The sequence below is a fragment of the Eumetopias jubatus genome, unplaced genomic scaffold (genome assembly GCF_037043125.1).
Source record: "Eumetopias jubatus isolate StellerSeaLion01/CBP00866 unplaced genomic scaffold, mEumJub1_p1.0 scaffold_9, whole genome shotgun sequence".
In the NCBI taxonomy this organism is placed as follows: Eukaryota; Metazoa; Chordata; class Mammalia; order Carnivora; family Otariidae; genus Eumetopias; species Eumetopias jubatus.
The window spans coordinates 124,776,169-124,803,132 of NW_028274815.1; the positions used below are offsets into that span (position 1 = coordinate 124,776,169).

Sequence of the window (26,964 nt, forward strand, 5' to 3'; positions counted from 1 at the left end):
CTATGTGACCCTTTTCAACAATTGAAAATTAATCATGGTGATTGTTACCTCGGGTGCAGACATGTTAGAAGGGTCACTTACTATGTGACAGGCTCTGGTCTAAGTGCTCACACATATCACACCACTAAACATGAACAACTGGATGGGAAATACTTTATTATTATTCTCTTCGGTGTACAGATGAGAAAACTGGGACTCTGGACATTTCAGGAACTTGCTCAGGGGCACACAGCCGGCAAGGGATGGGAATGCTGACAGTCTGGCTCCAGGACCTGTGTTTCTCCAACGCTCCACTCTGCTGCCACTCCCTAGTGTGGCCACAGGCTCCTCGAGGGATGGCAGCAGCGACCAGCCCAGACCTGGGCACACAGTAGGTGCTCACAGAAACCTTGGGCAATCAAGCTGACATAAGGGCAAGATCGCATATAGGTATTAACAGAGGGGAAAACCCAGACCCCGTCCCCTCTCTTGCTCTGGGAATCTGAAAGGCTTCAGACAGGCTGGGAATGGCTCCCTCCAGAGGGCATGATCATCACAGCGCTCCAGCAGGGGACAGAGCCTGCTGGGAAATGGCGCCACATTTTGTTCACTCTACTTGGGTCCAATCCAGCCAGGAGGATGCTGAATCCCCTGAGACGGATCATCATCACCACATTACTAACAGACAATACATGTTGAGCACCAACTGTGTGCTTACCACAATGCTAAGACACCTGCATGTGTTACTCCACCTAAGCCTCACGATATTCCCCGAGGTAGGTATCACTATCGATTCCCGTTTTACTGGTGAGAACACTGGAGATGGAAAGGTTGTATAATGGATCCTAACTCACACAGTCAATAAAGGGGGAAAGCCAGGAATCCCAGTGTGGCCGGCACCAAAATAAGAAAGAAGGTGGGAACATTAGTTAGTGTTGGAATCAGAGAACCTGGCTTCGAACCCCCGCAACCCCTCTTCCAAGTTTCATGACCTTTGCCAAATCACAGAACCTTTGTAAATCTCAGTCTTACCACCTATAAAATGGGTTAATAACGGCACTTAGCCACCACTAGAATTACTGTAAGGATCAAGGGGACTGTGGCATGGGAAGTGTATATTCACTCAATCGTAACAAGTATTTACTAAGCACCAACTGTGTGCCAGGTCCTGCGCTAGATCTGGAGTATGGCCATGAGTAGGAGAAATTCCCCACCTGGAGCTTACAGACTGGCCTAGCCCAGTGCTCCATGCATAGTAGGTATCCATGAACCGTAACTGCTGTTTTGGGGATTATTACTTAGAGAGTGATTTTTCTCCCCAAGGGTTGGACTTCTCACCGGGATTGCCTGCCCAAGAGCCCACTGACTTGGCTCCAGGAGTGCTCTGCACACCACCCCCCAACCCTGTGTGGTGAGCCAGCCAGCAATAGCATCGCACAGGCCCGAGTCAGCAGACCTCTTCTGCCTAAATAAGGACAAGGCGCCCAGGAGAGCTTTCTGTGAGCCTGAGGAATGTGACAGCTGAGGCCTCCCTGCCCAGCACCCTCCCCCACCTCCGGCCCCTCCCCAGGTGGGGCTCGGGCTATGGCATTCCAGCTTTTTCCAGAGCAGCCCCCAGTGTCCCCAACACCCCCCTCATCCTACTCCAGGCTGCTCTGAAAACTGATAAGGAGCCTCGGGAAGGAATTCCAGGCAGCTACAACTGTTCCTGAGGCCTGGCATCTCTGCCACCACAAGGATGAGGAGGAGGGAGGGGCCAAACCCAGCCCTAGAGAATCACATCCCTTGGTTCAAAAAGCATTTCCAGAGATTTTATTTGGTCCAGGCGCTGTGCCAGGCTCCAGAAGGGAATCTGACCCTGTAGCTGTCTTCCTGTGACAAAACTGTGTCACAGCGGTCCTGACTGGGATAAGTCTATGGGGTGGCGCAGGGGTAACACATCCAGCCCAGAGATGGGATCAGGGAAGATATCTTAGAAAAGTTTGTGCTCACGCAGTAGTTGAGTGGAAACATTCTGGCCACCGATGACCTGGGATCAAAACCTAGCTCTGCTTCTTCCAAACTGTGTGACCTTGAGCAAACTCCTTTATTGCTCTGTGCCTCAGTTTCCCCATCTGTGGAAAGGGTGAATAATAACACCAGCCTCATAGAGCGGGGAGGGTGACACGTGCGGGTATGTGCAAAGCGCTTAGAGCAGTGAGAGGAGTCATGTCCTCAGGCTTTGTTTCGGGTGACTGGAGAGCTTATCCAAACCAGGGAAGCTGAGGGTGACGGGGAGGCTGCTAATCATTGTATCTAGCATGAACCAGGGCTGGCCCAGGCACTCCAGGCTGTGTGATAGTTCCAGGCTTGGCCACACACCAAGGCGCCAACTGAGGCTGAAGATTGGCAACTGTGTCTGTCACTCTGTGAGCCCTGCAGCACTGAGCACCATACCCAGCACACCGTAGGTGCACACAAGGGCTGCCGAGATTTAACAGATCTGCCTTCACATTTCCCAGGAAGAAAAAATCACCCATACAATGAAGGCATTTAAAACCGAGACTTCATTCAGAATCCAAAGAAAAATCAAGGATTTCTAAGAACTGTTTATTGAGCTTTTCATGTGGGTCCATGCCCGGGCCCTGGGGTGGTGGAGTAAAGGGGGAAGGGAAAGAGGTGTCTCAAGGGAGCAAAATAAAGCAGCAAAGGATTCCATTCCTGGTGGCCAACCGCAGTTGGCCAGACAAGGAGGATGGATCTGGAGACAAGACCAGAGATAGAGAACAAAGGCTGTCAGGGAGGAGTCAGGTTGCAGGTGGCCTGAGGGATGTGTTCACGGGAACAGATCCACTGTGGAGAGGGCGCACTGGGAAGGGCATAGGGATCTGCCTGAGCAACGGCAGAGAGGTTGGGCCGGAAGGGGGCCTGCGGGGGGGGGGAGGGCATGTGGCGATGGCTAAGAACCAGGTCCTGGGACCGGACGCCAGGGTCCAAGTCCCATCTTCACCCTCTACACACGGGCTGACTTTTGGCAACTCCTGCAACTCTACTTCACCTCACTTCCTGCAGCAATAAAAGGGAGCTAACTACACCTTTGCCCTTCAGGCTCGCCGGAAACCGAATGAGATGGCGCCTGGGAGATTCCACTCAGTAGGTGGCATGTTGCAAATATGGAAGCAAGCTCCACAAAGAAGGGATTTTTGTGTGTTTTGTTCATTACTGAATCCCCAGCACCTAGAATAGGGCCAGGCCCAGAGTAGGTGCTTCATAGCACTTTGTCGAAAAAATAAACGGCCGCTGTTACTACGATTACCAACCTCATTACTATGCAGCGGTAGGCCTGCCCAGCCGGGGTGGAGGAAGATGAAGGAGCCTTGTGTACAGAGGGGGAAACAGGCACGGCCAGGTGAGGGGGTGTGCCTGCCGTCACACGGCCAGCAAGTCACAGAGCAGGAACTGCCTCCCCGAAGGGGCTCTTCAACCCCACCTGTTCTACCCTTCTCTCTGCCCGCCTTCTGGAAGCATTTCTGGGGTGCCTCCTGAGTGCAGGCCTCCAACAATGCAACAGGGATACAAAGAGCAGAGCCCCGGCCTTAAGAAGCTTCCAGACTAGTAGAGAAGACTGACAGGAAAACATTCCACTTTGGAGTTTTCAGGCTTCTAGACTCGGGAGCCACGAAGAAACAAGGAGCTGACAACAGCCGGGCTACTGCTACACGGTGAGTGAGATGCGGGATCAAGCCCTGGGTTAGTTGTGCGCGGGAGATGCTCAGCCACGCTCTCGCTCCAGAGAGCCAACCTTGTCACCGCTCTTCCCGGCTCTGCACTCAGGGACAGCACTTCGGTAGCAGGAAATGGGCCACAGTGGTGGTGGTTACACCACAGAGGTTGGCAGACTCAAGGAAGCGGGTTCCCCACCTCCCCCCACCACCCGCCCCTCCAAGAGCTACTTCATCCACATGCGACTTCTCGGATTTGACATGAACTATAAAAAAGTTAACTGTCTGAGCAGATTTAGACCCTTGCAGTTCACCTCCTCCCCCGGACAATTTCTGTGACCCCCTTTGAAAAACAGATTACTAGCTTTCTTGACAAAAAGCTCTTGAAATCTGTCATCCCTGACTACGGATCCCCCACCTATTGCAGGACAATTCAAGGAGGGGCGTCTTTGTATGAAAGGAAACCTGCAATCTGCTCTATGAAGGAGGTGGGGGAGCAGAAGAGGACCCCTCCAGGCTGTGGACAGGTGTCCCCTCTTCTCCCTGAGTGTAGTCCTTGGGAAATGACAAAGTCTTATTTTCAACTCTGAGGCTGTTGTCTTAATCTCCACATCCTTGTGAGCTGGTCCATCAGAGAAGACAGGAAAGAAATCAGAAAAGGCTGTTCTGAATAGAAGGAACTGCAGGAACCAAGGCACATGAGCTGTTAAGACTAACACACACACACACACACACACACACACACACACACACACACACACACACACAGTTTAAGAAACTGAGAAAAGTTCAGCCTGACAATGTCAGTGTCATGAGTGAAGACCTAGGACGGAGGCAGATGATAAAGGACCTTGAATGCTATGGTCACTATGCATGGCTGAGACCAGTTAGCAGTTCGTCAAACCAGTTACTTCTTCCTGGGCACACACCTGCCTGGATTGTTCCCCAGCCTCCCTTGCAGGAAGGTGTGGCCCTGGGACTGGACTCTGGCCAATGGAAATTTAGAGGACATGACGAGCCCTCATTCCTGGCCTGGCCAATAAAAACTACCCACTTGCATTTATTCTGGGTGTTTTCCCTTTTCACTGGCTTGATGCAGAAGAGCATGACGACCTTGGAAGCTGAGTGTTGAAGATGGCAGAGCCATAAGATGGAAGGAGGCTGGGCCTCCGAATCGCTTGAGAGAGCATTGCCCACCAATGAGGGCACTGATTTTGAACTTTACATAGTGGGAAGTAATTTTAGGCTTGGTCTGTTCTACAGCTGCGTGTGTGTGTATCCTACAAACATGTGAAGGAATGGCAGAAGTTGAGGCTGGTCCTGTGCCCCTCCTGTCCATCTGGGTGGTTCCTATTCCAGTGCTCCTCCAGCAAGCCTCAGCTGTGAGGTAAACCATTTGCCACATGAGGACAGAGCAAGAGGAAGGCATCTGCTCTTAGACAAGATTCAAGGAGGCACCTGTTCATCTGAATGCCCATCCTTTCTTAAGAGCCCCTCAGGCCCACTGAGACGTCAGTCACTGACAAGCATTTAGTGAGTGCCTACTGTGTGCAAGGTTGTCTTAACTTGGGTGCATCTCACCCAGAACTCCACAGAACCTAGTTCCTAGAGCACAGACCCTTCGAAATCGGCTTTCCCCCTCTATTTCTCTGAGGTTCTGGGAAGACGGAGAGGAGAAATCCGTCTCTTTAGGCCAATGTTTGTAACTGTGGAATACTTAGCACTTGGGACCAAAATGACAGGTGATACCAGGACATTCATCAGATAACACTGTTCTTTTATTTTTTTTAAGATTTTATTCATTTGACAGAGAGAGAGAGGGAGAGAGAGTGCCCACACAAGTTGGCAGAGCTTTAGGCAGAAGGAAAGAGAGTAGCAGACTCCCTGCTGAGCAGAGCGCCAATGTGGGGCTCAATCCCATCACGACCAGATGTTTAACCAACTGAGCCACCCAGGCACCCCAACACTGTTCTTTTAAAATTAAAATTCAACCATCCTGATTTCATCAATGAGAAAGTCTCCTTTGGGGCTTATATGTTTTTAATGAGTCTCTTTTATTCCATTGTTTAGCAGAGAGAGAGCAGCAAGCAGCCTTGATCTGAGTTTTTCATGAGCGACAATCTGAGGGATGGTTTAATGATGTTTTTTTTTTCTTGTGTGTGTATGTGCCTTTTTTTTCCCCCCTAACTTTTTATCTGACACTGGATTTCTATTTACAGTAATGATGTAAAAAGTTCCTTTATAAAAATAAATGTAAGTTTAAGTTAGAAATATTTTTAAGATAGTAAAGAGATAAATAACCCAGGCGGTACGTGGATACAGCATGGCTTAGGAAGGTACATCAGCGACTGGCATTTGGGAAACCCTGCTTCAGCCCATGCTGCCGCATCTCTGTGCCTCTGACCATGGTGGTCCCTCTGCCGGCTCTTCCATGCTGATCTCATCGGGCTGCCGTGGCCTCAGGTGGGGCTGAAATCATCTCCCAAAGGAGCTGTGGCAACAAAAGCTGCACGTGGCAGCTGCATGTGGCTGGGGCGTGGGAAAGATCATGCAAGGAGACGAAGCTGGGTCGGCTATTTTTCCCAAGGACAAGTAAAGGAGAGCTCAGTGCTCCAGGAAACAGAGACCCCCAGAGGCAGGGACTTGCCCAAGGTCATTCAGCACGGCAGTGGCGGAGGCCTCTCGCTCTCGTTTCACGTGGATGGGAAGATAAAATGGGACAAGCACTACAGACAGCCTTTGATCTAGTCATTGCCCCTTGGGGACCTTATCCTAGAGATATACTAGCCCACGGATGAAAGGATGAGTGTCCAGCTTTATTTAACATACCAAAATTCTGGAAACTACCCTAATGATCATGTTCAGGCAAGAGGGTCCTGATTCAATAAATTATGATCCAGCTATATAATGGAATACGATGCAGGTGTTAAAAAAAAAAAAAGCTGATAAATGTCTTTACAGGGGAAGATATGGAAAGATCTCCAATGCAGACACAGCAGAGAAGAAAGCAAAGTTCAGAATAGTATGTGTAATATGCTACCTTTTGTGTAAGAAAGAGAAAATAGGAATCCAAGTAGGCATTTGCTTGTGGTAGGTGGAACTGTATGAAACTGCCATTTTGTAGGTCGGACACGGTCAATTTCCTGGGATGCACCTTCATATATACACAGCGTAACTGGAAGGAAAGGAAAGAAATTGCAAACAACAGTTGCCCATGGGGTATGGAGGTGTCCTCATTGGAGGACATGGAGGGGAGGCGGACTCTACATTTTTATAATGGTGGGGTTCTGAACCATAGGAATGTGTAACCTATCTAAAAAAAATAAAGGAAGAAATAATTTGGGCTCCAGGATGGCTTTTCTGCTGCACAAGGAGCCCAGCAGGGCTGCCCCAGGTTAGCCTCTGACAAATCCCCTAATGGAGGACCTGATCTAAGGTCTGACCCTCTACCAGGTGGGTCTGGCCAGGCTTCTGGCAAGGCTGCAGCAAGTCCTATAGAGTAGATTTTAGGCAGCAGGCTTCCGTGACCTTGGGGTAACACCCCCCTTCCAGGTAGGGCTGCCTGAGCCAGGGCTGATGGGAACAGTGCTCAGCAGTAATGTGATAGCCCCCACAAGGGATGTGGCTTGGCCAAAGGTGGCTCCAGAGACGGATCCCTCTGCACCCCTCCTTCCCATCTGCGGTGCCACTCCACACCCCTTCTCGAGACGTCAAGAGAGAGGTTCTCCCCGAGTGACTGCTGGAACTGTGGAAACACCTTGGCAATCCCAGCTGGTGGAAAAGCGGAGCAGACCCTCGAAAGCGGAGGCCAGAGGAAGGGCCTGCATCAGCTTAGGTCGGAGAAGAACCGTGGGGTGGTTAAGACAGTTTTTACGGAGCAGGCATTGCTAGTTCCTCACCAAATACCCGTTTTCTCCATCTTCCCCACTCACAGAAGGCTTATCTTGTTTAGGAAAACAACATGTTTGGCTAAAAATATTCATCTTCCCAGACCCCTTGCATGCAGGGAAGGCCAAGGGATCCATCCTGGAGAGTAAAATGTAAATCTCTGGGGTGGGCTTCACACCCCCATGAAGGGAAACTGTTGTTTTGTGGCCTCTGCCCTGGGATGAAGACGTGAAGCTAGGGGTGCGGTGGCTGTCTTGGAGAATGACAGAGACCACACTTGCAGGAGAGCAGGAGGGAAAGACAGCTTGGAGATGGGTCCCTGCAGGCATCCTGGGGCTGCTGCAACAGCCTGGCACTGCCTCCCTGATCTTCCGTGAGGTCCGCCCAGGGGTTAAGACACTAGAGGCAGGTTCTGTCGCCTGCAGCTGAGCGCCGTTCTAACTAACCCAGTCCCGGAGCTAACTGGGCTAATGGGACCGGTGCTCAGAGGCTGCAGAGAGGCAGAACATTCTTCCGGTTTTAGCAAAGCCAAACGTCAAAGTTGGCCCGGACCTTCTCAGGAGGGGTGTCTCTTATGCCCAGAGATACAGAAGCGGTGATTGCAGGGCCGTCTGGCACGGGTGATGGGGAAGGCACTCTGACACTGGCTGGGGCTGGACCAAATGGCCTTGCCTGCTTTAATCATACCCACTTTGGGAGGTGAGGAAAGGACCCCAGGATGTGTGCCCAGTTATGTTTGGGCGAGGCCGCTGCCCTACCATGCCCTGCAGGGCCCTCCCTATAGGACGGTCAATGGGGGAAACGGGCTCCATCTGCACCGTCCCAGGGAGGTGGCGGCTTTCGGGCACTGGACACGTGCCTACTGCAACCAAAGAATGGAACTTCCCATTTATTTAATTTCACCTCATTTACATGTAAATTGCCACATGTGACCAGGGGCTCCCATGTTGACAGAGGGATCTGCCCCCACCCCAGCCCCACACTCAGTCTGGCCTCTCCCGCTGCCATCAGCCGTGCTGCCCTCCCTGTTGCTCCCAGAGCACGCCAGGCATGCCCCCACCTTGGAGCCTTCTCCTCGCTCGGCTCTCTGCTGGGCTGCTCTCCCCTCCAAGACATCCCACTGGCTGATTCTTTCAACTGCTTGGTGTCAACTTCTCAGTGAGGCCGACCCTGACCACTTACGTGAGAAGGCAGCTTGCCCCCTCCCACATGCTCTATCATTTACTTATCCTGTCGGCTGTATTGTCTCCTCAACTAGAACTTCAATTCCACGAAGGCCGGAATCTTTAGCTTTTCTTCCCCCAAGAGCCTAGAACACTACCTGGCCCAGAGGAGGTGCTCAATAAATATTTGCTGAATGTGTGTGAAGGCTTAAGTGAGTCGAATGGAGGGTGCTTCCTATCATGACATGTTTGGGACCTAACGTTACATCCTGAGCCTCACCCCGTGCTAGGCACTATGCCAGGTGCTGGTACCTGGCAGTGAACATTGGCAGATAGGGTCCATACCCTCAAGGAGTATGCAACCTAGGGAAGATGGGATGAGTAGGGACAATGGCGGGGCACGGGTAGCAGTTGAGGCAGGAGCACCTACCACAGGGAACCCAAACTAGAAGGGAGCTCTGAGGAAGAAACATTTGCACCGAGTGAGGCCTGATGAACGACAAGGTGTTAGCAAGCTAAAGATTAAAGGAAGACCATTGCAGGCATATGGAACAGGATGTAGAAGGACCATAGGCAGAAAAGAGAACAGCCCTTTGGAGGAACTGTGGCTGAAGGCAGGTGATGGGGAGAGCAGCTTGAGATGGGGCTGGTGGGGCAAGCTGGAGCCAGACAGGAAGGGTCTTACAGGCCAAAGTCAGAAATCTGAAATTTCTCCTAGAAGCAGACGTCACTGACCCCACGTCACATCTCCTCAGTCTTCTCGTAATCTCACCCACTGCTGTGGAGGCAAGTTCCCTGTATGGTAACGTTCTCCTGGCACTGCTGGTGTCTCACACAAGCACGGTCTTCTGCTTTCTGCCCAGAGCCTGCTCTGATGCTACAGGAGGCCCATTCGGCCCCACCCCAAGTTCAAACACACCAGGGAGTGGAGGAAGATTTATGTCCCCAGGGGAAGTCTTCAGTGAATGGGGGACTGGAGTGGGGGTGGGGGACAGGGCTTTGTCCATCCACCCTCCATCCTCCAGATGCACAATCTGGGGGGTGTTCTGTACCAAGGTCCCAGCCCAAACCACTCCCCGCAGCCTACAGTGATGCCTCCATAACATGCACTTAGACTGGCTTTTCCTTCTTCCCTGTTTCTACTCTACCCACTCACCCCCCTCACCCTCTCCTTCCTGCATCACCTCCCACATCAGCTACCTGCACCCAAATCCTTGCCTCAGGCTCTGCTTTCGGGGGAACCCAAACTAAGAGCCCCAGGAAAGTTTTGCTTACCAGAGTGCATGCTCCGGCTTACATTTATAAAAGCTCACTCCAGCTGCTGTGTAGAGGAGAGTACAGGGAGGCAAGAGGAGTGAGGAGCTGCTGAGGGGCCCTTACAGTGGTGCAGCACGAGGCGCTGATGGCCAGCACTCGGCTGGTGGCAGTGGAGACAGAGAGAAGGGGCCAGAGACACTTGCATCCCCCTTGGGACCAGAGGCTCGGTGACAAGTTGGGTGATGTGGAGGCTTGGCCTGTGCCTGCCTGGCTGTGAGAACCAGGCCCGCCAAGTTCCATCCCTCAAGTCCAGCCTGGCTCTGGAGCCCAGTTGCAAAGGTGCTATTTTTAGAGAGCTGGGTGTTTACTTGAAGGATTTGAAGCCTGGGCTTTATTTTTAACTCCTCTCCCAATGGCAGGACTCACTGGTGTGGACTTAGGAAGTCAAGTGGAAGTTGGATTGGGCTTTGGAAACCCAGGGGAGAAAAGTGGCTTGCACTTGGCTCACCAAGGATGAGCTTGGAGGAAGAGCCTGCTGGCCCCTCCATGTTCCACTTGCCTGAGTTTCTAATGATAAAACTGGCGACAGCCTCTACTCACCAAGCACCTGCTGAGCGCCAAGATCATGCAAGCCCTCTATGCACATCACCTCATGGAATCCTCACTGTAACCCGGGAGGCAAGGCTGACACTGTCCCCATTCTACAGATGAAGAATGTGAGGCTCAGAAGACCAAGAACATGCAGCCAAGTAACAATGTGGGATTCAAACCTCAATTTCTCCATCTCCCCAGCCTATGCTCTCACTGCCCTGCCATACAAAAGGACGGCCAGGCACCAAGGTCCAGGCACAGAATATCAGACTGGCAGGATAATGACTTGAAATGTTCAAGTTGAAGGACTTCTTCCAACCGTGGTTAAGGGGGCGGAGTCTGGATCTGAGAATTCAAAGCCTGGTTATATCAGTTACGTTGGGCCTTTGGCCTAGTTTCCTCGCCTATGAAATGAGTTGTTTATTACATATAAAGAGCACCTCACTCATGAGGACTAAGTGAGATGACGCACATAAAGGGCATCAGCACAGAGCCTGGCACGCAGTGGTGAGAACAGGCACTGTCCTAAGCGCTCTCCTCTCAATGCCTCACAAGGCAGGTGCTCCCATGATCCCATCTTAGAGACACAGCAAGGGGGGTACAGAAAGCTTCCGGGGAAGTCACTTGCCCACGAGGCCAGCCAGTGTCTTGGACTAGAACGCAGGCAGCGCACCCCGGAGCTGAGCCCTTGAGCACTCACCTTATGACAGCCCCCGTCATTCTCATTCTGTCACTGTGATTCCAACACCCCATATCCTGGCCCTTCTGGTGCAGACCTCTGAGTCCCTTGTGCTGCTGGAGCTCAGCTCAAGTATCAGGGTCAGGGGCCAAGCACTGGCTTCACGCGATCGGACTTTCCGTTGCGATGTGGGGAAACACATTGACAGAAAGCGCCATTTTTCTCCCGAACGTGCAGGCTATTGGCCTATCTATTCTCTGACTCTGCTACTGAGGCTAAAAAAATCAAGCTGGAAAGGTTCTGGAGTGGGACCGTAAGCCCAGTTTATAGGGCTAAGGGTCGGGGAGAGAAAAACATCCCTTACCATCTTCCAGAGCCCTGTGCTCTTCCTAGCTGATTTATTAAATGTGACCCAGAAGTCAACTGAGGTTTCACCAGAGCCCTCCAAACATGCCCCTCTCTCTGCATGACCCTGGCTGGGTGGCCATCCCTTTCTAGACCTCAGTCGCCCCATCTGTGAAATGAGCACATTGGGCTGCATCTTCCCTGAGGTGCCTTCCAGTTCTGAGCAGCTTCTTCTGAGGAGTGACAGGAGCTCAGTGGGTCTTTTCTCGGGTCTTCCACTCTCCAAGCTTGGAAGGTGTGGCTCCCGCAAATACATTGCCCCATAGTTTGAACATCTTCTTGCTGCCAGGGGCCCAGGCAAGGTCTCCTCTCTCTGCAGACCACTCAGCTCAGAAACTGGCCTTGGAGTCACAGCTGGCTCTTGTATGTCACAAGAGTCTGGCTCTGACAACTCAGGACATTCCATTCACCCCAGTCTTCATTCTCTGGGAGAAAAGGGATTTTGTCCACTGGCCATTCTCCAAGGAGGGATGTGATGGAGGGCAGGAGTTGAGTGTCAGGGGCCTCTTCAACATTTCAAGGCCATCCTGGGGAGTTTAATCCCCCTGAATGGAACCCCATATCCAGGAGGAACCAGGAGGCAAGCCAAAGACAAGCTTTTGCCTCTATGAGCATGGGCAGTTGATGGTGGTCATTGGGTTTATGGAACACCTGAATGTCCTCAAATAATTTGGCAAAGATGCAAAAGACTGATAATACATGGTGTTGGTGAGTGTGAGGAAAGCCATCCTCCTGGGCACTACTGGTGGTGAACAGAGGGTATAAATTTGGTGCAACCCTTTAGGAGGTTAACTGGGGTTCTGGTAATAATGAAAACGCATGTTCTTTTTGACTTGGCAATTCCACTTCCAGGAATTTAACCCATAGATGTAGATCTATGCAAGCAAGGACAGGCAACAGGCTAAGGATCTGGCCCCCCTTGCAACACTTATTCTTAAGTATCTATTGAACGTATGTGGTGGGGGGACATTAGACAGGGGTGGTTTGGATTTCTACTTGTTTGTGTTAATCCATTCAAAGGTACTTGAGTACTTGAGTACTGGAGGAGAGAGACCACCAATTTACCTTTTGACAGTGAATACCAAGAGTCAGTCCCTTGCAAAGACCCAGGTGGACTGGCATCCTATTTCCAATGCATTCGAAGGATGGTCGGACGTCGCTGATGGAATAAGGTGCCTGGCTGAGCCATTCCTTTCACCAGCATACTCTTCTGCGAGCAAGAGTATGTGTCCAAGGATGTTCACCGCAGCTTTTTTGTAATCGTGAAAGCATGAAATGGTTTTAATCTCCATCAAGATAGATCTGGGTAAATAATCACGATACTTCCAAACTATGGAACAGTATGCAGCTGTTAAGAACAGGGCAGATACATGTGCATAAGACAAAAAAAAAAAAAACCTCAAAACATTTGAAGTCAAAAGAGTAAGCTAAAGTACATTATGTAGGTAATCCTAGTTACAAAAAGAAAAGAAAATCAAAAGCTCAGAATGGATAAGCAGAAGAGGGCTGTAAGTGAGCTCTTAACAGTGGTTATACCAGAGCTGTGGCTGAAACCAGAGTAGGAGAGGGGTTTGATTACTTATCTTTTATTATTCTGATTTTCACTGAATTTAAGTATGTTGCGCTGAACAATGGAAAAAGAGAAAAAGAAGAAAAAAAAGAAAAGAAATGAGAGAGAGAGAGAGAGAGAGAAGCTCGCTGTATGTGAAGCGGCAGACTGTAGTGGCTGAGAACACGGATTCTGGGGCTGGACTCTCAGCCCAGCATGGACTAGCTGTGTGACATGGAGCATGTTAAAGAAGTCTCTGTACCATCATTAGAATGAGCTGAGAGAACGCAGCCAGGCACCCAGAACAGTGCCTGCACACAGTACGTCTGATACTCCTCAAACTGGCATTCACTGCCCATCCTAGCCTGGCCCTCGGCGGCCTTCCCAGCCTTATCTCTAGTCTCTTCCCCACCCACTCCAGCTCCCCATGACTCACTGCTCCCAAAATATACCACACACATTCCTACTGCCATGCCTCCTACCTGGAACGACCTTTCTTTCCCTCTCGTCCATCTGGCAAACCCCCAACCAGCATCACCCACCACTGCAGGGAGCTTTCCCAGACCACCCCTGGGGCAGTTGGTTGTTCCTTCCTTGGGCCTCCCCCCCACCCATCATGGGCTGTGTTGAAGCCATGTCTGTCTTTTTGCCACTAAGCTCCGAGTCCCCGGATGATGCTGACCACACCGATGTGCTGCGTGCCGCATGCCCAGGCACGAGCCTGGCACAGAGTAAGTGCTAATCAGTTTGTGACAGAAAACCTGCCAAAGGTCAGATAATGGTTAAGAGCATTCTAGAACCAGGTCCCCCAACTCTGCCATTACTCAGCTGAATTATTTGAGATACTTAACCTAGCTGTGCCTTGGTTTCCTCATCTGTCAAGTGGTAATAATTTTACCTTTTTCATAGGGTTGTTTTGAGGATGAACTAAGTTACTACATGTAAGGAACTTAGAATCCTGCCTGGCTCCCAGAAATAAGGACTATATGGATGTCAAACGACAATCAAAGAAACAGGCTCAAACATGGGCAACTGCCACGATCCCCACTTACACCTCGTCCTAGGCCAGGCCCTACCCCCCGGCTGGTCTGCATACCCTGGTGGGGCGGGAAATGAGCGGTGGCAGTGCGGAGCCCCAGCTCAAAACAGCGCCAGACCCCTTCTTCTTGTTGGTTGAGGACAAACCTCGGCCAGGTGCATATAGGTCTTTCATACCTGGCAATCTCTTGCCAATGTCTCTTTTTAACAAAAAGAGAGCAGACTTTGGGTTTAGAACCTTTGGCATTAATAGTCTCACTTCTGTTTCAGAACATGATACTGGTTTCCCACTTTCCACAGGGATTAGAAAGTCTTCCTTTTCAATAAATGTGCATAAGTACTTTTAAGTAAGTTGATTTAAAGATAAGAGACTAAGAAAGTAAGTAGAGGAAGTACGTGATGTAGCAAGAATTGGGAGATGGCATGCAGAAGAGGCAAGTTTGGGAAACACAGTTGTAAGGACTGTGAGAGAAGACAGGTCTTCCCTCTGGGCAATTTCATTCTCAGGGCAGATTCTTAAATCACTACAGATAAAGGATTCATAGTAACAGCTTATACCGCCTTGTTTGTTAGCTTCAACGATAGCTGGTTTTTTTTTTTTTTTTTTTTTTTTACTCTCTTCAACACTACTTTGAAGAAGGAATTAATTTAATTCTCATTTGACTGGAGGAATGTGAGGCTCAGAGAGGTGAAGTAAGTTTGCCTAGGGTCACCCAGCTTATAGGAAGTTGAACCCAGATTCAAACCTGCGTCCACCCAACACCACAGCCCAAGCTCTTAGCTAATGTAACACACACTCCTGCCCACCTGAGAAATCACCTCCCAGTAACCTGCAAAGCCAACTCTAACCCTACACTCAAGTTGGGAATTTCCAGGGCCAGTCTAAGGAGGAAATAGGGAATGGGGAGGTAAAGGAGCAGAAGACAGACCAATTCAGTGGGTCCTGTCTTCAGGGCCAAAGGATGCCATGCTGGCACAAAACCTGAGATGTTCCAAACCTCAGGCCCTGGGGTAGCTGAGAACTCCTGCAGGCCAGCCCCGGCCTCTGCTGTGCGGACATGACAACAGAAATACTACAATGACAACAGCAGTTAACATTTACTGAATCCTTGCTGCTTCTAGCCCTGTGCTGAGTGCTTCATGTGCAGTTTCTGATTTATCCCTTGTCATACCATTATTTTCCTTTCAGAGAGGGGAGAACTGAAGTCTGGAGATAAGACAAGATATGACAAGCAAAAAGCAAGGGCAAAGCAGCACTCTTAACCACTCCCTGTGCTCCTTATGGAAGGGAGCCATTTATCATCACAGTGTTGGCCTGACAACCAGAAACATTCAGGCCCTCCCCAAACATCCAGCTTCCCTCCACCAGGATCCATGACCTTAAAAGGCATCACAGAAAGAGTTTTTAGCCACAAAATCAGAAGACCTGAGGCTAGCTCCCGCTCAACCACTTAGTGGCTATGGATATGTCTTTGTCCCTTTCTGTATTTCCATTTTCCCATCTGGCTGGGGAAGGAGTCAGACTATCTCTTAGAGCCCTGGATGGGTCCAGAGCAACACTGCCCCATAAAAATACAATGTGAGCCACATGTATAATTTTTAAATTTTCTAATGGCTACATTCAGAAAACTAAAAAACACAGATAAAATTAATTTAATAATTATGTTAATATTATTAATTTGACAATTATGTAATGATGTTTTATCCAGCTCAACACATCTGAAACATAATCATTTCAACATGTAATCAATATTAAAAAAATCAATGTAAAATTCACAGGTTCCTTTACACTTTTTTTTTGCTAAGTCTCCGAAATCCAGTGTTTGTTTCACACTTAACAGCACATCTCAGTTCAGATCAGCCCCATTTCAAGAGCTCGGCAGCCACTGAACGGCTACCATAATGGACATTGCAGGTCTAGAATCTTTTTTAGGCCACAGCCCATTTTAGGAGGATATGATGCTCTTCCCCCTGGGAAAGCTCTCCTGATCCTAGACTCTGAGCTGACAAGTCCCATGGAAGCCCAGGACCAGGAGATTGAGGCCACAATGAAGAGAAACCCCAGGTCTGCCTGAGCCAAGGAGGCTGGTGGCTGCTAGGAACGCTCCCTGTTCCTCTGCAGCTCGACTACTCACCAAAACTCCTGCAAGGGAGACAATCCTGCTTTTCCTCCTAACCCAAAGATTCCCTTAATTGGAAAATCAGTCTGAGCTTAAAACCGAGCCAGGGAGCTGCCCCCCACATGGTGAGAGCCCTGCAGGCATACAGGACGTGTTCCCTAGACACATGAGGAATCCAAATCTCCCCTGCTCTCCCCTCCCGGCAGATCTTGTGGAGGAAGCTGGACACCTTCTCACTCCAGAGATTCAGTTCCCAGCTATGGGCCTGGTAGCCTTCTCAAACAGAGCTCAACATCGTCATGTTCAAGGGCACAGGCCTTGGTGGCAAGGACAAGGAGGTCAGGGAAAGCAAGGGGGCAGAGAGGGGCAAGATTTTGCCCCCACCAGGTGAGAGCCTGGGGAAATAAATCCCTCCTTCTTCCCAAGCTTCTATTTCCTCACCTTTAAAATCGAACAGGTTAGATGATGACAATGACCGCTTTTGCTGCACCAGGCATTTCCTAGGCATTAGCTCATCTACTCCTCAAAACAACCCTAGGAGGAAAGAAGATCCAGGGTTCAGAGTGGTGAAGCCCCTTGGTCACACAGAGGAGCAAGAACTCTAACTCATGATCTTCTGAATCAAGAGCCTAAGCTCTTACCTGTTGTAAGCTCTGCCATGTCCCAGGGTGGCCCAGGACAGTCTGGGCTTATGCCTGTCACAATGATAGACGCTTGGCCTAATAGTGAAAAATGTTCCCTTTGGAAGAAGGGACAAATCTTCCTTCCAGAAGAATTCCAGCTAATGTATGTTGATACTCCTCCCTCTGGAGCTTAATTCCAGACCTTTCTCCCTCTTAAGTGTGGACTGAACTTAGTGTCTGGATTCCAAAGAACAGAGAATGGGGAAGGGGAAATGGTAACTTTATAGCAGAGAAACCTGGCAGATATCAGGTGTTCAAGGTTAATGTCATCTGTGATGAGTCATGTTAAGACCACATGCCCCTGATATGATATATGATATGATACAATATGATATGATATGATATGATATGGTATCTTACCTCCTGTGGTCTTCTTCCCCCAAACCTATAACCTCAGTGTAACAATGAGACAAACATCAGACAAACTGAGGGACATTCTACAAAATGCCTGGCCAGTTCTCAAAACTGTCAAGGTCATGAAAAATAAGGGAAGGCTGAAAAACTGTCCCAGACCAGAGAAGACTAAGGAGACATGACCACTGCATGCACTGTGGGATACCGGATGGAATCTGAAACAGGAAATGGATAGAGGTGGGAAAACTAGTACAATTCAAACGAAGTCTGGAGTTAACAGTAATGTACCAGTGTTGGCTGTGACCAGTGTATTATGGTAACATAAGAACTCAATGCTAGGGGAAACTGGGCCATCTTAATGATACTAACTGCTCACACATTCACACCATTTTAAAGTTTACAAAGTTCAGAGATAGCAAGATGTGCTGGTTAAAGCTTCAGAATCAGAAATTTAGGAGCGCCTGGGTGGCTCAGTTGGTTAAGCGACTGCCTTCAGCTCGGGTCATGATCCTGGAGTCCCGGGATCGAGTCCTGCATCGGGCTCCCTGCTCGGCAGGGAGTCTGCTTCTCCCTCTGACCCTCTTCCCTCTCGTGCTCTCTATCTCATTCTCTCTCTCTCAAATAAATAAATAAAATCTTTAATAAAAAAAAGAATCAGAAATTTAGGAGCTGGAGCCTTGGTTCTCCCACTTGCTTGCCAGGTGGTCTCGGGGGATATTACATTCTTTCTCTGGGCCTCAGTTTCCACATCTGTATAATGAATTCATTAAATGACGACAATGACTAGTAATGCTTATTGAGCCTTCGCTAGGTGTCCAGCACTGTAGCGGGTACTGTGACATGCCCCCCAGTTTCCTCTTCAGGACCCAAAGGCTTATTTCTCCTCTCCTCCTCCCCCAGCTGGTCAGAGGGGCACCACCTATCAGCCCTGCCCAGGGATGGCCTGTGGCTGAAGAGAACTGTCCAGCCCCAGGTCACACTCCTTTCTGGAAGGTAGCTGCAGCCAGAGCAGAGGGTATAAAGATCCAGTGCCCTCTCCTCAACTAGGGATGACTGTGAAGGTCATCTCCACTGCAGCACACCTCTTGTGGTTGGCTGAGGCCTTTGTGGAGACTGCAGCCCAGCGTCTCCCTCTGCCCAACCCAGCTTCCTTCCCTTCCCCACAAATGTTGCTCCTGAGTGTTCCCCATAAACTCACCTCATGACAGGACTGTAAACCACGGGACCTGTACTACCTTTCTTAACCCTCAGACTAACCCTATTTTTATAGATGACACAACTGATATTGAAGACGAAAACCGATTTGGCCAAGAACATACAACTAAGAAATGGAAGCACCCCAGGTGGGCAAACTGAAGGTTGGATAGGCAAACTGATCTTCCCAGGTCTCTGAGCAAACAGATGATAGAACCAAGATTTGGTCCTATGTCTGCTTTACCCTGAAGACCACGGTGCCACAGCTCTAGCCCAGGTCATTTAGAGCCCCCAGCAGGATTGCTACGGGCACCGGAACAGACGAGTGCTTTTCACCACTGTCCCACCACACCCGCTGCCCTCCCTGCAGCTCACCCCACATTTGCAAGATGGGAATAATAACAGTACCTACCTTTTTTGAGATGTTGTAAAGATTAAGAGAGTTAATTTACGTAAAGGCCTCAGAACAGTGGGGCATAAAAAACCCTTTATAAAAAGCAGGTTGAAAACAAATCACACAAGCAGCGTAAGGTTGAAATGTGAGACACTGTAAGAAAATGTCCATGCAATCCTGTGAGGTCAGCCTGTAACAGGGGGCTGGGCTCCATCAGCCCCCCAAGGGAGTCAGGCTTTACCTGAGCTCTGAAAGAGGAGTAGGAATTAAATGGGCAGCAAGGCGGAGGAAGAGCAGTCTAAGCAAAGAACCAGTAGGAATAAAAGCTCTCCGGCAGAAAGAACTAAAGAAGGATGATAAAAGGCCAGCATGACTAGCACACAGAATAAAATTCAAGTCCAGGGCAAGAGTGGTAGAAAATGAGGCTGAATGGGAGTGTAGAACCAGATTATGAAGGGCCACTCACTACCTGGGTGATTTGGGACAAGTCACTTTATATCTCTAAGCCTCATTTAACCCATGTGTAAAATGGAAATAAAACCAGAACGGGTCTTATAAGGAGATTAAATGAGTCAATATTTGTAAACTACTAGAACAGTGCCATGTACACAGCGAGAACTATAAATGTTTGCAGACAACATTAAGACTTTTTCTGAAGGACAATGAGAAGACATGGAGGGGTGCTGAGAAGAAAGGGTGGGTGCTGAATGGACAGGAAGGTGGATGGACACAGGGCTAGTAGGTGGATGGGTGACAGTAGCTGGGTGAGTGGAAGAGAAGAGGGATTGTTGAATGGAAGTTATGGTTGGGCTCTAGAGGTGGCTGGCTGGCTGTATGATAGATGGGTGCTTGCATGAGCTGGGTAGGTGGGTGGAAGTGTGTTGTTTCAGTTGATGGAAGCATGATTGGGTGATGGGAGATGGGAGCGACTGGGTAAATGGAGGAGACTGGGTGAATGGAAGTGGTTAGGTGAATGAATGCATGGATGGATGTTAAGACTTGGTCGATGGAAGAAGTAATTGAGTGAATGTGGGTGGTTAGTGAATAAGGGGATGCGTGGGTTGTTGAATGGCTGTCTGGATGGGTGTCTGGGTGGCTGGGTGGATAGGTGGGTAACTGGAGGGTTGGGTGGGCAGAAGGGTGGAAAGTTGGATGGGTGGATGGGGGTGGATGAGGTTGTGGTTATCCAGGTTGAGGTCAGAGAGGCTGAGTAACGAGGTTGTTGTCCTCATGGAGGGGTTATTCAGGAGGTTAGTTAGTGCAGGAGTTAGGTGAATGAGGGGCTGGGTGAAGGAATGAATGAATGGGTGGCTGGATGGGTGTCTGGAGGATGAATGTGTAAACAAAGTGGAGTGGGTAGGTGGGGTGAACAGATGGTTGTTCAGGTGGCTATCAGAAGGCCTGGAAGAATGGAAGGGTTAAGTGAATGGAGGGCTGGGTGAATGGGTGGGCAAGAGTAGTTGAGTGGATGGATGGGTGGACAGGTGGATGCATCGATGGACAGACGGATGGATGGACAGGGGACCAAAAGTGCCTCCAGTTAACGCTCTAAAGGTCAGGGGGTACCCCTGATGGTGAAAGAAGCAGAACAGGCTCAGAGCCTGGGCCTCCCGGGTCGCCCTGCCCGGAACCCCTTCCCCAGCAAGGCCCACCCCGCCTGCGCCCAGCCCGGGGCCTACCTGGAGGCGGCGATCTCGGCCTTCTGGCGCGCGATGGCGGCGGCGCGCTGGGCGCCCTCCACGCTGTGCTCCACCTTCTGGCGGACCTTGTTGCTCTTGAGCGGCAGCACGCGGCGCTTGGTGCCCTTGACCAGCACGTTGTGGCGGTACTTGCCCTCCTCGCGGTGGCCGTCGGGCAGCGTGGTGCAGCCGTAGCCGTGGCGCAGGTTGTCCAGCCACTCGCCCTCGTAGCGCAGGCCGCTGGAGCGCTCGCTCACGCCGAAGCCCGAGCGCTTGTCGTTCTTCCACTCGCCCATGTAGGTCTCGGTGGTGGTGGCGTCGATGTCGGCCTCGAAAGGCGCGGCCTCGTCGGCGCCCTCCGCGCCCTCGGCGCCCTCGCCCAGGCTGGCGGTGGACGCCGCGTCGCTGGCGCCCGAGCTGAGGTCGCTCTTGAGGAAGCTGACGCGGCTGCGCTGGCTGCCCAGCGACGTGCGCGACTCGGCGCGCCTCAGGCGGCCCAGCAGCGCGCCCCGCTGGAAGAGGCCGCCGCCCTTGGGCGCCCGCGCCGCCTCGGCGTTGGCCAGCAGGCTGAGCGCGAAGCCGCCGCGCGGGATGGCGGCGGGGGGCAGCGTGGGGCCGTCGGGGGCGGGCGAGGCGGGCGAGTCCGGGGCCACCGTGCCGTTGCTGTGCTCGCTGCGCAGGGACGAGAGCGACGTGCGCAGCGGCGAGCGCACCACCACCGCCATCCCGTAGGGCACGCTCTGGCGCACGCCGTAGCCGTGGCGCATGCCGTTGGTGAACTGGCCCTGGTAGGTCCCTGCGGGCGAGGAGAGGGCGCGTCAGTGGCCGGCTCGCGGGCCCTGCGGGCGCGCGGCGGCCGGCCGGGGCGAGGAGCGCGCAGGTGGGAGGGCCGGCGAGGCTGCGGTGGGGATGGGGGCCGCCCGTGAGGGTGCGAGGACGTCAGTGGGCAAGCCGGGAGGCGATCACGCAGGGGTGTGAATACTCCCGGCGGTGGGAACGCACAAGGTCACCGTGGGCGAGGCAGAGTGAGGTCGTGCGAGTCACGTCAGCGTGCGAAGCTGTGTGAGCGGGCCAGACCCCGGAGTGCATGCGGTTAAACGAGTGTGTGAGGACACAAGTGGACGGCCAGGAGTTTGCGCGCGACGGTGTGACTATTTCCGGTGGTGGCCACATGGCCGGGTCGCAGTGGGCGAGACAGAGTGAGGTCGTGTGAGTCACATCAGTGTGTGAAGCTGTGTGAGCAGGTGAGATCCCAGAGTGCATGCCGTTAAACAAGTGTTCCAGGATATGAGTGGGTGGCCAGAAGCAGTTTGCACAATGGTGTGAATATTTCTGTTGGTAGGAACACAGCTAGGTCACAAGTGTGCAAAATAGGATCTGTCAGTTTTAAAGTGTGAAGTACAAGCAGACGAGGTTTGGTGAGTGTGAATTTGAATGAGTGCACAGATTTTGAAACACACAAGAGAGACTGAACATGCAAGAAAGTGAGTGGGCAAGACAGTGAGTTTGTGTGGTAAGGTGAATATTTGCATGTTTGGGAGTGTGCAAGGTAGTGGGAGCATGTTGAATCATGAGTGTGCAAGGCAGTGTGCACACAGAGGTTGACTGAGATCACATGAGTGTGACATAATGGGATGTAACATAAGGTCATGAGAGTATTTGAGGTCTTGAGTATGTAAGGAAAGGCAAAGTTGAGTGAGGGTGCAAAACCATTAGAAATTCAGAGTGTGGAGTGGTGTGAGCAGGCACATCTGTTGGTATGTGAGGTTAAATGCATGTGCACAGTCATCCTATTGTGCAAGGTGATGTGCATGTTCAAGCTCATGAAAGGATAAGACAGTTCGCAGAGTAGTGTGAATGCTAGAGAGCATAGGATTCTGCTGGAAAGCATGTGAGAGTGTGTATCTGTGCAAGGCCATGTGTATAGAAGACTTTTATGGACATGCATGTCAGTGTCTTTTGATTATACAAGACCATGAGTGTGCAATACAGTGTGTACACAGTGGGGTAAGTGTCCAAGTTCCTGGAGGTGACATTATGGGTGTGTGGGAGGTTCTGAATGTGCAAAGCTGTCTCAGTGTTAAAGCACAGAGTAATATGTAGCACTTGAGGCTGAGTGTATGAGGTTGTGGGCATTAGGGAAACTGAGACTGTGTGAGACCATGTGTGTGCAGGATAGTGTTGTGTACAAGGAGATACCCGCAGTGGAGGCCCTGTGTGTCCATTAGTGTGAGCACGTGAGCTCCTGGGAACAAGAGTCTATGTAAGTAGTCCACTGAAAGCCAGGTCCCTGCCTTCATCTTCATGCCTTCAGCATGTAGAACAGTGCCTGCCATAATGTTCACTGAGTTGAGGGAGGAAATTCAGAGACTTTGTTTTAAACACAAGCTCCTATTTTACCCTGGTTAACCAAAAAAAACCCAAATGGCCTTCTTCCCAGCAAATGCCCAGCATGGGTAGGGAACTGAAACAGTGAGCCAGGTAAGGGAATTCCTAAGCTCAGACCAACAGGTGTGCTTTCTGGCCTTTGCACCAGCTGTTCCCTCTGCTTGGAACTCTTTTCCTCCAGATCTGCCTGCACTTGCACGAGCACCCAGGTATCCCTGATCTACTTCTGTTTCCTATAGTATGTAGCCTTTTCTAAGATATCATATGACTTAATTATTATATTCATTGCTTTTCTTTCCCCACTAGAATAGAAGCTCCATGAGGGCAGGGATCTTTCCTGTTTTGGTCTCCAATGCAGCCCCAACAGCTGGAATAGGGCCTGGCACATAGGGGTGCTCCATAAATATTTGCTGATTGATTGGCTGAACTTGTCTGGAAACTCCATCTCATTGTGTGACCTTGGGCAACTCTCTTCCCTTCTTAAGGCCTTAATTGCCCTGTCTGTCAATGATGTGTTGGATATGAAGCTTTTAAAGTTTGGCCTAACTTTGAGATGCTGGCTTTCTAGGAATTGGGCACCATGACTCTGCAGGTGAAGGACAGTGCGTCCATTTGACTCCACACTGCCCGGTCCCTCCCAGCACAGGCTGCTCCAGCTCAGGCCTCTAGTCCTGTCCTTCCCCCAGCCCTTTCTGTGTGAAGAGACCCCATTAAGAGTCACATACAGTGCCCAGGGCTCATTGAAACCTCTCAAAGGTCCTATCAGGTGGGTCCCAATGATGATGCTTATTTACAGAAGAGGAAGATGGTGGTCTGAGAGGTTAACTGACTTCACCAAGGAAGCAGAACCCAAACCCAAATCTGTCTCATGCCCAAAGCTCACGCTCTGAGCCCACAGTTTTCTATACTGGCTGCCCTTCAGAAGCTCTAGAAAATACCAATTTCCGGGCCTCACCCCCAGAAAATCTGGTTTAATTTGTTGGGGAGGGTCCCCAGTTCTTGCAGTCTCTCTGTACAGCAGGCAGGAGCAGCCAGTGGGGAGAGGGACATCAGAGCTCCCTTCAATGACCAGCCATGAAAAACCATAGAATATGAACTGTAAAAGGGCCAAAGAGAAGTGGAGAGAGACAGAGAAAGGCAATATCACTGGGCATTATCTCACAGAGGAAGATATTAATATGATCTCCATTTCACAGGTGGAATGGTTCAGAGAGGTTATGTGACTTGTCCAAAGTCACCCAGTAACAAAGGAGCAGAACTGGATTTGAAACCAGTTCAAATGGGCATGTGTGGCAGGTGCAGAGAATAGAGAAATGAGAGCATGGTGCAGGGGATGATCAAATGGGCAGATGGATAGATGGAAAACTAATGTGTTCCCATTTCCAAGCTCATTCCCATGTGGTCACGTTGTATGGGAGGCAGGGGGACAGATAGAGATGTGAAGTCCAAGACAAACTGATCTCAGACATCATCTAATCTGGAGAACCTTGGACAAGTTACTTCTTCTGATTCTCAATTTGCTTTTCTGGAAAATGGAAAAATAATACCCACTTTTTAGAGTTCAGGGGAAGATTAAAAAGGAGACAACAACAACAAAGAAATGAAAACAACCCAAATGTCCATCAACTGGTAAATGGATGGACAGGTAGTCAGCCACACAGTGGAATACTGGTCAGCATTAAAAAGGAATAGACTGATTATACAGCATGGATCTCAAAAACACACTAAGCGAATAAAGCCAGAGATGAACGAATACAAACTGTGTGATTCCAATTACATCAAAGCCTGGAAAAATCGAATGTAGAGTGAAAGAAAGCAGATATCCAGGGCTGTGGCTAGGAGGGATCCACTGCAAAGAGAAGTACAGGAACTTTCTGAATTGACAGAAATGTTCTATACCTTGACGGTGCTGGTAGTTACACAGGTGTATACACTTGTCAAGACTGTACACTTGAAATGCATTTTATTGCATGGAAACTATACCTTGATTTAATAATTAATTAATTTTTAAGGAGGGAAAAAAAAAAAACGCAAACACCCCAGCACAGCATTCTGCAAATACCCATCAGAAAATCCTGTCAACTCTCCTTTCCAAGTGCATCTGAAATCCAGCCACTTCTCACCACCCCCACTGCTACTAGATGGTAGCCCAAGCCACCCTTGTCTCTCGCCTCCAGGATTTTCATAATGGCGGCCACGATGGTCTGTTTCCACCCTGTGCTCCTCTATCCATTCCTAGCACACCTATCACGGGGATTCAATTCAACTGTAATAAAGTCAAAATCATGACACTGCTCTGCCTCTTCTCATTCAGAGGAAAAGCTCAAGTCCTTAGTGATCCATGGACCCTACCTGATCACATCCCTCTCACTCCTCTGTCCTCACTCACCTCCCTCGGTTCTCCCCTTTCCCTCAGTCCACTGTAGCCACAAAGGCCTCCTTGCTGTTCCTCCCACACATTAGCCACGGTCCTGCCTCGGGGCCTTTCTATTTGCTGCTCCCTCTGCCTGGAATGTTCTTCCTCCAGAAATCTGCATGGCTCACTCCCAGAGAGGTACTTAATGGTTCCTGTAAGACTCACTCAAGGCAACACAGTTAAAAAATACACCAAAACTCATATCCATGTTTAGCTGTGCTCCTTCCACTGTGCTCAGAAGAAAGAAGAAAAAAAAAATCTATGAAAGGGAAAAGTGAACAAGAATAGAACAGAGAAGTTGGTAAACTGGGAGAAAGACAGAAGACATCTAATGGTTGGACAAGTTTGTGAAATTAAATCAGACAATCTACCTTTAGCTTAAAGTTGGCATGAGACGGGCTGACATGGTCCCTTTAAGCCCAAGAAAAATTGAGATTGCAACAGGAGAGCGGCTCTTGGCCACCAGTTGGGGAGGAAACGGCCAGGCTATATTAGGAAACTTACAAGCAAGTGGCAAGAGGCACAGACACCCAGGGGAGGCTGGGAGTGATGGGGCCCTGGGAAGGGGGAAAAGCCAAGTGCTGGGGCCATCCCCAGCCTGACTCTCTCTAAGACAGGACAGTTCTCCCTGGGGACAGGAAGAATGCATCCGCATCCGAAGAGAGGGAGCAGAAGGACCCCGCCCGCAGCCATCTGGCTGAGAGGAGCTTTCTGTGGAAGGAAGTGCCTCCTGATAACCTTTGGGCTGGCCCCCTCACTTGGCCTTATAGACTCTGTGAGACTTCCCACTGCCCTCAGGGTGAGGGGCAAGATTCTCAGCAGGCTACAAGGCCTGGTGTGGCTACCCCTGGCCACCTCTCCTGACTCATCTTGAACAACTCTCCAGTCACACTTGCCTTTCCACCTCAGGACATTTGCACATGCCCCTCCCCACCCCAGCATCTTCTCCTCTCTTCCCTTGGCCAACTTCTATTGATATTTCAGCTTCAGCTTAAATGTGACTTCATCTGGGAGGATTTCTTGAGCCCTACCCCCTGAGTACTGCTACGTGATGTCATGTCACCCTGTACTTCTTCTTGGTACTTCTCCCAGTTGCAGTTAAATAATTACTAAGATCTTCTCCCAGTTGCAGTTAAATAATTACTAAGCCTTTCCCACTGGACTTTGGCTTCCAAGAGGGAGGGAGCCATGTCCAGCTTACTCCTGCTACGATTCCAGCTTTTAGCATAGTTCCCACAGTAAATGTCTGATGAATCTGCATCTTCTCCTCAGTGACACCTTCCCATTCTTCCAGGGGCAGGAACCACATTTTCTTTTTTCCCTCATAACTCAGCATGTGATAGGTTCCTCAGTAGTGACTGGCAGTGGCTGCCAACGTGTTCAGGTCTAGATTTAGCAGCCCAAACCCCAGGAATTATTGGGGTACGTGTAAAAGTCTCATGAAGGCCATAACAAAGTTCTGTCCCTCACACCAGGCTCCTAAATT

General features: G+C 50.3%; 1 protein-coding gene across 1 annotated transcript in view; it reads right to left on the reverse strand.

The window, feature by feature from the left end:
• Positions 1–26,964, reverse strand: part of JPH2 (junctophilin 2) — a 61,489-nt gene that overhangs the window by 19,835 nt on the left and 14,690 nt on the right. The window contains exon 2 of the mRNA XM_028122062.1: positions 20,675–21,470. Within this exon, the coding sequence (XP_027977863.1) occupies positions 20,675–21,470 (796 nt within the window). The remainder of the gene's footprint in view (positions 1–20,674; positions 21,471–26,964) is intronic.